This window comes from Melospiza melodia, chromosome 11 (genome assembly GCF_035770615.1).
Source record: "Melospiza melodia melodia isolate bMelMel2 chromosome 11, bMelMel2.pri, whole genome shotgun sequence".
In the NCBI taxonomy this organism is placed as follows: Eukaryota; Metazoa; Chordata; class Aves; order Passeriformes; family Passerellidae; genus Melospiza; species Melospiza melodia.
The window spans coordinates 9,834,114-9,844,103 of NC_086204.1; the positions used below are offsets into that span (position 1 = coordinate 9,834,114).

General features: G+C 43.9%; 1 protein-coding gene across 2 annotated transcripts in view; it reads right to left on the minus strand.

The window, feature by feature from the left end:
* Window positions 1–9,540, minus strand: part of DENND1B (DENN domain containing 1B) — a 150,707-nt gene extending 141,167 nt beyond the window's left edge. For both annotated transcript variants that reach the window (XM_063165530.1, XM_063165529.1), the window contains exons 1-2: window positions 9,454–9,540; window positions 6,597–6,661 (exon numbers count right to left, since the gene is read on the minus strand). In XM_063165530.1, coding sequence (XP_063021600.1) covers window positions 6,597–6,661; window positions 9,454–9,470 — 82 coding nt within the window. In that variant the 5' untranslated portion in view covers window positions 9,471–9,540. The remainder of the gene's footprint in view (window positions 1–6,596; window positions 6,662–9,453) is intronic.
* Between the last annotated feature and the right edge of the window lie 450 nt (window positions 9,541–9,990).

Sequence of the window (9,990 nt, forward strand, 5' to 3'; positions counted from 1 at the left end):
CTGCACCCACCTCCAAATTACACATACATCCAAGAATCTCTGGAGGTTGGTGGAAAAAAAAAGATCTGTAGGAAATGAGACACTAAAAAGTGGCAACATTTTTCTCCACCTTTTTGTATCTGTGGAGAAGCTAAAAGCTGTAGAGACTACACTGCATTTCTCAGTCTCTGGAGAAAATGAGGAAAAGGTAAAAAGCATCAAAATGCCCATCTTTATCTTAGATGCAGAATCATTCTTGTCTTAATTGGTTTTGTTGTTCATAATTTTCAAACACCCACTCTGTGCTAGTGACAGTCCAAACACACAGAAGACATTGTTCATACCCTCAGGGGCTTTCCAATTAAATGTCAGAAATTTGAACACAACGAAATTACTCATTTAGCTACAAGTGCAGGGTTTAAAGATGATAATTTATGAAGGATTTACAGCTATGCTTGGTGTTTGTACACTAGAGAACTTCAGCCAAACTCTGGCTCATATTCCTTGGTTTTGTCTAAAGGACACAAGTGATGCTCTACCTGCTTTTCATATACTACCTGCTTCTGTCTTTAAAGCATTTACACAACCCTCAACAAAAGACTGTGATATTTTCTTCTCCTCATCAACCAATCCTATAGAGAAACCAGGCTAGATTAAATGTCCTTTTTAGCTTTGAAATTTCAACAGAAAAGCAATAAACCACCACAGGGAAGTAGCACTAACCTAGATAACATATGAGTTACTGAGTCCGGGCAGGGGGGCAGGGGATCGGATGTTAAACTCAATAAAACTTCTGAAGAATATAAAACCAATTTTTTTTCCTAATACACAAAAACTGCATCTAAGCTAAGACTATAAGCAGATATCCAACACTGTCAAATGACATTTTACCAATTGAAAAATTAAATTTTAATATGTTAATACAGTGTTTGAGACTAAAATATACACATAAATCAGATACTTTAAGAAAGCTTTTCTAGTTCATAGCAACATATAGTTGCTCTCCACAGTCACCTGAAGAACAGAGCATGTTTTAAAAAAGCAGAGAAACCTAATTTTCTGTGGGCTAAAACCAACAGGGAAAAAGGTTAGCAGTATATAACACTGCATCAAAAGTTTTTATTGCTCTTAAAAAAAAAACCTTGCAGACTTCCTCATGTGTTACTCTGATAGAATTATCTTTTTCATCGGGTTCAAGAGATGCTGTACAAAAAAAATGTAGAGCAGAGGAAAGAAGTTATCTTGATCAGCATGTTACACCCAGTGGCTCAGAGAATGTGGTTAACAAACAACTCTCTAGAGTGAAGAAAAAACAGAAGAAAAAGTGCTGCTTGCTCTGTCCACAACCTGTGGGCAGCTTTGGAAGACTCTAAATCTAAACCTTACCAAAGCAAGACAGATTACCCTTGGACAAAACTAGCAACTGCAGTAAACTTGGTTTTGGAACTGGGACCTTTCTGGATTTACATACTTTGTTAATGTACCTTAACAGAGAGCAATCAAACCTCATACAAAGAATTTTGCATTTCTAAACTAATTCCTGGACTTAATGCATAATTTTTAACTCTACCATACACACAATTAAACTGGATTTGTGGCTTTTTCTTGAAAATTTAATGAATATAAGGCCCTTTAAAGAAAAATCATTTGGAGATCACACATCACTAAGAGTTATTATCATTCTGGCAGAAGCAAAATAAACTACAGGAGTTATTCATGCAATTCAACAATCTATTTAAACACCTTCTCTGGAAATCACATTGTCTAGTCCTAGAGCTATATAAGACTTCTTAGCATTTAAAAAAGAAATAAAGACAAAGAAACCAAGTTGCAAGGGTGTTCCAACAATTATTCTTAGATTAGACAGAAAATTAACTGGTACATTAAAAGGGTTTTCAAGTAAAACTTTAACAGTCAGGACTGCTTTAGACCCAAACCACAATTCAGTAGTTGACTTTTCTGGATTTACCTGCAGCCTCCAAGGAGCCTTTCTGTTGTTTTTTTTTAATGTGCTATGATCAAAGAAAAAGAAGGTATAGCAGACAGCACTCTCTTAACCACACTGAAACCAATCTGAGTCATCTTCTCGGCAAACTGTGGACAGAAACACTGAAAACTTCATGTTCACAGAAGCTGTTGCACATTGCTTTTCTACTGCTGGCTGCTGTATCTGCACTGCCTTTTGCATCTGCAATCCAATTTTAATAGAATCAATGCACAGGATATAAAGTTTATAGACTGAGTTAAATTGCCAGCTTCATCTCTACCCATTTAACTCAAACCCACTGCTCAGACTTAGAGGTGTGTATGTACAACCTGTGCATGCTTGTGTGCTCACAGATACACAGATAAACATACACTCCTCACAGAGATTACAATGGCACTATTCATTGGGACATGTCCTGTGGAAAAGTCCAGAAACATCAACCTTTCAGAAATTCAATTTACTTTTCATGATAGAAGAATCTGGATGACAAAAAAAAAAAAAAAAAAATTGCTCCAGACAGCTTTATTCAGACAATTCCTAGGCTCCAACTCATCTTCCAGTGCCAGCTGCAGTGTAATTTTCAAGGGACAAGAGAGTTCCAGGAGGAGAGTAAAGCTGCTGTAGGTGCAGCTGTTGAGCAATAGCCTTATGTAAGATTGTGCACTTAGGACAACTGAACCACACTGCTTCACTCCTGATACCCAGTAAGGGTGACTCAGCTCAAAGTGCAAAAAGCTTTTCAAGCTAAAGAGAAATTCTTGTCCTTAAAATAACAGAGCAGTTTTGATAATATCTGTTATCAAGCTGCCCTACAGGTCTGTAAGTGAAAATTTAATACAGAAGGCCTGCTGCCGATATTAAATTGAGCACACATTTTTGCTATTTCTTGTTGACTGTTCATTAAGGAATAACACAGAAAAGAATTACAAAAATATGCAACTGCCTGGAAGGCAGTGTAAAACTTTTTTTTCTGTAAGGTGCTACTCACATTGCAAGCCAAATACACAATTAGCAAATACCAGGCTGTTAGAATAGCTTAGCACTTCTGTCCCAGTCACTTAGCAAACGCTGCTGAACAGAAGCTAATTCATCTCAAAAGTCTTGCAAGCAATGGGTTATGAATTTTCCTAAGTAAAAGCTGTCACATCAACTAGTTACTAATTGATGTTTGCTATCCTCAGCACTGCAAAGGACCCAAAGTTATGATCTGGGCTACAATCTCATGTTGGTTTTAAGGGTTTTGTCTCCTCTTTGGAGATTTACTCTAAAAATCAAGTAAGCATGTATCCTAAACTGTTGAGGGAATTATGAAAATATTTAGGTAGAGAATATCCTTTTTTTTCCTCTCCTGTCTTAGGAAAGAGTTGGAAGATCACTGTTCTAGCAATGCTACTATGCATTCCTGTAGTTTAAAACAGAGTAACAAACATTCAAGTATGTAAGCTACTCTTAAATCACAAAAAATCCAGAAATCATGTATCCAGTGGGAAACAAAATTTTGATCCACCTATAAATAAGTATATGCTAGCACAACTGAGCCTGTAACCAATTTAAGAGCTACCTACCAAACATGAAGTGATAAATTCATACTAACTTAGATGAAATCTCTTTGGGTTCTACTCAATGTAAAGGGTTCACCTATGTTGAAAATAATTAGTGGAATAATTGAAGAACAAATTTCTTAACACATGTAAGAAATTATATGCTGCTCCATTTCATGTACGTATGATCCTTTACAGTTGGAACAGTCCTAGGACAATGTAAAGTCTGAAAAACTGACATTCCTGGAGAGCTATGTTGTAATTAAGAAGTGATGAAAAAATGCTTTTACAAAAGCATTAAACAATTTTAACAGCAAAATTCTTTATCATGTCAGACTGTTACAGGCATGCAGAATCCTCATAAAAACACCTTAGTAAGAGCTCCACATGCAGTACGGCCACCTCCATTTTGATTTGTTAGAACAGTTATACATTGGCACAGGGAAATTAAAATACAGGAGAACAGAGACTACAGCAAAGCTTGAAAAGAAAAAGCTTAGAGATACACAGGTCACATTAAGGTCTTCCTTGCTCCTAAGTCGGCTTCTCCTGCTGCTCACTCATGCAGGGAGATCATAATTTTGTGGCTGTGATATTTCCACGGCAACACTGGTGACAGTGATGTCACAAATTCAGTCCTGACACAGCTTCAGGATCAAGTACAAGGAGCAGATGGGATGCGAGGGAGAAAGCCCCTATTTAAACACAAATCTCTTTCATAAGAAAAAGAGGCATGAGCAAAGAACCAGGTGAATGGATCGTGTTTTCAAGTATGATATATTCAAAAGATTATCCTAGCATGAAAATCTATTTAAAGGCAAGACCTACAATACAGGGTAACTGTCAAATTTGTTAGGCCTTATAATAAACCAACCTTGAAAGCTCCCTGTTTTGCATGACAAGCCCTGTGCTCCATTTCTAAAGTTGCACTGAAGACAATACACTTTTGTCCCTTGTGAATTTCCTTTACATAACTTTAACATTCAGATATATTAATTTGATACATCACTGTGCTCATAATACCATATGTAAATATGATGTCAAGCCCTCACTGGAGTGAGTTTGTTATCTGAATTAGATATGATATGAAACACATTAAAACAAATCCCAGATGGGTCACCAAGTACAACAGGATGGTAGCTGGAATATTCAGCCAGCACTGTTAGATTGGCAAAAGGAGACTGTACTTTTGTCCTGATCTGGATGCATGCAAGAATTAACACAAGCTCCAGGCCAGCTAAAGACCCCTGAGTCTCTCACCAGTTACACACTGCAGACTACAAAATATTACTGGTAACAAACCCCCTTCCTATCTTTGGCCACCCCATGAACCAAGAGCAACTGAGCCCACAGAGCATAGAAGCAATTGTGACAAAAGGGGGAATAGCAGGGAGTGCAACCACAATCAGTCCCCACATTAACTTGTGTCACAGCGCAAGGAGACACACAGATTTCTTAATGATGCTTCTCTCCATGAGGACAAGTAATAAACAGCAAAACTACCAAGCAAGAGAGACAAGGGAAGTGCCTAGGACCAAAATTCAGGTGTAGGCAGTCAGTCATTCACAGAGCTGCATGCAATGAAAAGTGGTTTCTTATGGCAGCAGTGGCAGAAAGATGCACAAGAAAAATGAGAAGTCAAACAGAAGATAAAAGGAATTAAAAGGATATAGATCCATGTTCTGATCACAGAAGGAAAAAGCCCACACTGTTTAAGACTTCAAGATGAAGACCTGGAAGGATTACCAACAGTCTAGCTCTCAGGGGGAAAGGAAGAAAGGGAATAGAATTTGCAGCCTGAAGCCAGGCCTAAGCCAAGATATGAACAGGCCCCCAGGAAGGGATATTGGGTGGGGGCAGAGACTAAAAGCACAATGCAAGGAGGAACAGATCCAAAGTCAAGTAGCTAAACAGGGTTCCCAGAGATCATCTATGAAATCACTAAGGCAAAAACTGCACATGTGATCCAAGCCACAACTATGATCATAGTTAGGAAAGTCCACGTGATTTGCCAAACTATGACAATACCAACACTAAATCAAAAAACAGGCAATAAACTGGAGGGTGCTGGCTGGTAACAAAAATAATTAAAAGACCTGAAGGCCCACACTTGTTTAGCTTCAACTAAAAGGGGTTTTTTCCCAAAAACCTTAGGCACGTTCTGACAACTCACTAACAGAAACGCTGTCTGAAATATAAAAAAACAAGGAATAGTTTGAGGCTATAAACTTCTACAGGTCTCTTACTTGTTAAAGTAGTAAACTCTGGAAACAGTATCCATTAGCACAGTAGGACAAGAAATATAGTCTGTTTTAAGATGTAGTTTATTGTTTTTATAGTTGTGATTAAGACACAGCTGTCACAGACTAACATGACTACAATACAACCCTGACAAGACTCCTCCTCTCCCTTTGCTTTTGTAAGGCCAACAACCTCGGATGAGAACATGAACCCAGTTCCCCCAGCGGACTTTCAAGAGGTCACTTTAATTTCAGTACTGGAAAGCCCATCTTCTTTTTACCCAAGGGGGGGGAAAAAAGCCTCTCTCAGACAACTCTTGCACTACTACATCTCTTTTACCTCGTGTTTATAGAGATGTGAAAGTGACGGCTGATACAAGCTCAAGGCAGCTCTCACTGCTGTTTGTATGGGGCAGCAAACCAGGGCAGCTGCCAAACATGAGCTACAAAGGAAGTCTCTTCCTATTTTTTTTCAGAAAATAACTTACTTTCTCTCTATCACGCTGATCAAAATTAACATTCCCCTGATAGACAGAAGTCAGTTGTTCTTCTAAAATGAAATCTTACACAAAAGTCAACATTTTAAGAGTAGAAAATACACTTCAAAGTTTGCAAGTATATCACGAAGAACAAAAATATTTTTACAACAGCTAAAATGAAAACATAACAAAACCCCACAACAACTAAAAAGTAATATATTTTAAAAGCAAAAAACTAATCATAGGCACATTCTAACACAATCTCAGCCCAAAAGCAATGCAAAGTACAAAATAACACTAGACTGGCATGCCAAGTATTTTTTTCCAGCTCTCATTTCTCTATATAAATATCACAGGCACAGTGTATTACCTTCGTTTTCTGAAGCTTGGCATTTTACTTTCAGTACCAAATCAAAGGTACGTTCTGGATTTTCCCTAGAAGAAACAAACACAACCAATTATCATATACATATTTCAGATCTTATTTCTACTCCTATATTCTTTCCATTCTTTTTGTAGAATAATAAATAGAATTAAAATATTATTAAAACAAAATTAGTACTCAGATTAGTTCTAAGGAAGAACCAAAAAGTCACATTTCCCTATACAGCCTTAAGAAAGGAATAAGAAAGATAAACAAGCTAAACTGTGTGATTTATTTACATTTTATTGTCACTGCCTTATATATCAAATAGCTTTTAAGTCACTTCACCATACCTCATATAACAGTTGAGAAAAAAGAGCTACTAAGCTCCTTATCAATCAATCAATCTGCAACATTAATGGAGTCACAGGCAGCCTTTTCTAAAGCTATGTCTTATTTCTACCAAGTAGGAATAGCCCATCATTAGACTTCCATTTAAACGCCCCGTGTTTAGCCGCTGTCCTTTAAATGCACCTCATTACCACCCCAAGGCCGAGACTCGTTTGGTTTCCTCTTTCAGCAGATATTGATCGCCAGCTGGGCCTCTAAAGGCTGAACCTCAGGCGTGATTCACTGCGAGAGCCAACACGAGTGCACGAAGCGGGGATGGCCACAAGCCCGAGCTGGCCGGGAAGAGGAGCCTCCCCATCTGCAGTAGCCATCAAGGGCAGCTGCGGGTGACGGCCGGCGCCTCTTCCACCTGATGATAAACACAAACTGCGTGTGCCAACAGCAATTAACACTCAACCTAATCCCAAACTACATATTCATTGAAACGGGCCTAAATGCCATTACCACGCCACCCACCCCTCTCTGCCTACCAAGCACACTGCTATTTATATTAAAAACAAGCGGTATAACCGCACCCATATCAATTATCTATTTAACCACATAAAAGGCTCACAGTGGAACTCCTGTCTTGTGTAACACTCCCACTGAAATCAGCTGGAGATTTAAGCATAGGAAAAAAAAAAAAAATACTTGGTTCCAGGTTTCTAGAACGCTTCACATAAAGCATACAGCAAATTAAAACGTTGTTTCTTTAAATAAAGTATTGAATGAAATCCAAAGGCTGAGCCAGGGAAAAACTCAGCTGTCACAAATTAATTGATTCAGTACATGCTTTCACTGACCTCAGCACCATCATCAATTGAGATACACAATTATAGTCTAATTCAGATTATGAAGACATAACCTGCCCATATCACACTCTTCCCTTGCATTTTAAAGCATTTTGTGGGGAAATCCTTTATCTACTGATCCTGGGTATACGAGATGAAATTCTGGTCTGAGTTACAGCAGCTGTAAATCCAGGACATTGGAGATTTAATCTGGTGTTAAACTGTCCATTGTTCCTCTAGCTGATGAGCAGGTTCAGAATGAAACTGATAAGGCACGGTTGAGTCACCTAGAAAACTGAACCACAAAAATCCTTCATTTGAAAAAAATGACATCTCCCCATGACATTGCTCTAGCTTAGGCCTTCGGTTTATCCTGTCAGGCTGGGGTTTTTTAATGTGAATCGGTTTGTGTTACAATCACCAAATGAGTGCTTCTAACTCAACTCCTAGATGAGTTACACTCAAAAAAGGTCTTTGAAGTAATACTGCCTTCTGTCTTTCACTGTAGTACTCTAAAACTGCTTTTGCAGGAAAATGCTTCTAAGTTTACTCTTCACATCCCACTACACTCAGAAGTGTCAAAAATGTGTCAAACTAATCTGAGAATTGTGAGCCTGTCTCTCGTCTCTCGTTTCCCTGCCAGCTCCGCGGTGCCAGCCTGCTCACAGCGTACAGACACGGAGTGTTTGTCAATTGCCGAAACCCATGTGTAACATCTTGTCACTTTCAATGTCACGGGAGCAGGCGGCCGCTGCCGGAGGGCAGCCCGGACGGCAGTGCTCCCGAACACCCCAAGAACCTCTTCTGCACCAGCCAGGCCGTAATGACAGAAGGGTGCTCTGCAACCACCAAGGCCACAAGCCAAAACACAAGGAGTTTCACCTGAACGTGACGAAGAACTTCTTTACACTGAGGGCGGCAGAGCAGTGAACAGACTGCCCAAGGACGGTCGTTGAGTCTTCCCCTGGAGACGTTCCAAACCCACCTGGAAGTGTTCCTGTGTCACCTGCTCTACATGGCCCTGCCTTGGCAAGGCGAGAGGACTGGATGAGCTGCAGAGCTCCCTCCCTACCCTGACAATTCTGTGACCTCCTAAAGGGATGTCTGTGACAGCCTCGGCCCGCGGCGGGCAGGGGCACTGCGGGCAGCTCTGCTGGGCCCGGCGGCCTCGGGACCGCGCTGCCACCCCCGCACAGGCCCCGTTCACCGGGCACAGCCCGACCGGCGCCGGGGCCTCTGCCCGGCCGGGCGGGCGGCTGCCGAGCGCGTCCCCCGCACCGCCGGGCGATGCCGGGGCCGCCGCGGGGCCGGGAGGCGGCGTGGGGCGGGGGAGCGGCCGGCGGGGCTGCGGCCGCCTCCTTCTCCTCCTCTCCGCCGCCGCGGGCCGGGTCGGGGGGCGCCGCCGCTCCCCCCGTGCCGCGGGTCCCGCCTCGCCCCGGCTCCGGCCCCGCCGCCTCCCGCCCGCCCTTCCCGCTGTCACTCAGCGGCCGCGGCGGACGCGCCCGGCCCCTCGCACGCTCCCGCCGGGTGGGCTCCCCCTCCTCCCGTCCCCGCCCGCCGCACGCCGGGCCCGGCGGACCGGGGCAGCCACGGGGCCTGCTCGCCGCCTGTCCGCCGCGGGGGCTCGGCTCGGCCCGCCGCGCCCCACAGCCCCGCCGCGGCCCCGCGCACACAGTACTCACTTGAACCTGCTGTCCATGGTCACATCGCGGGCCCCGGCGGCGGTCCCGGCGCCCCCAGGGACAAGCGCCCCGCCCGGCAGGGGCGAAGGGGCAGCGCCGGCCGCGGAGCGCTGGGCGGCGGGGGCGGCTCAGCGCAGCGGCGGGCGGCGGCCCATGGCTGCTCCGCTCCGCTCCCCCGGCTCGGGCCGCGACTGCGGCGGAGCGCGGCACCGCCTCCTCCCCCGTCTCTCAGTTCCTGTTGCAGCCGCTCCGGCACCTTCTGGGAACCAGGAAGCTCCGCGGCGGCCCGGAGAGCCGCCGGGGCTGGTGTCACCTGAGGGCGGCGGGGGAGGGCGGCAGTCCGTGCCCTCCGCGGCAGGTGCGCTGCGGAGCCGGCCCGAGCCCCGGCGGGTGGGCCGGGGCAGCGCGTGGGCACCGTCAGGTGTCCCCTCACGGGCACCTGCACCCGCTGCTCAAACCGCTCACGGGAAGGGTCCGGCCCGTGAGGGCACTGACACATCCTAGCGGCTCTTTCACGTTCTTCATGCGCAGCAGGAA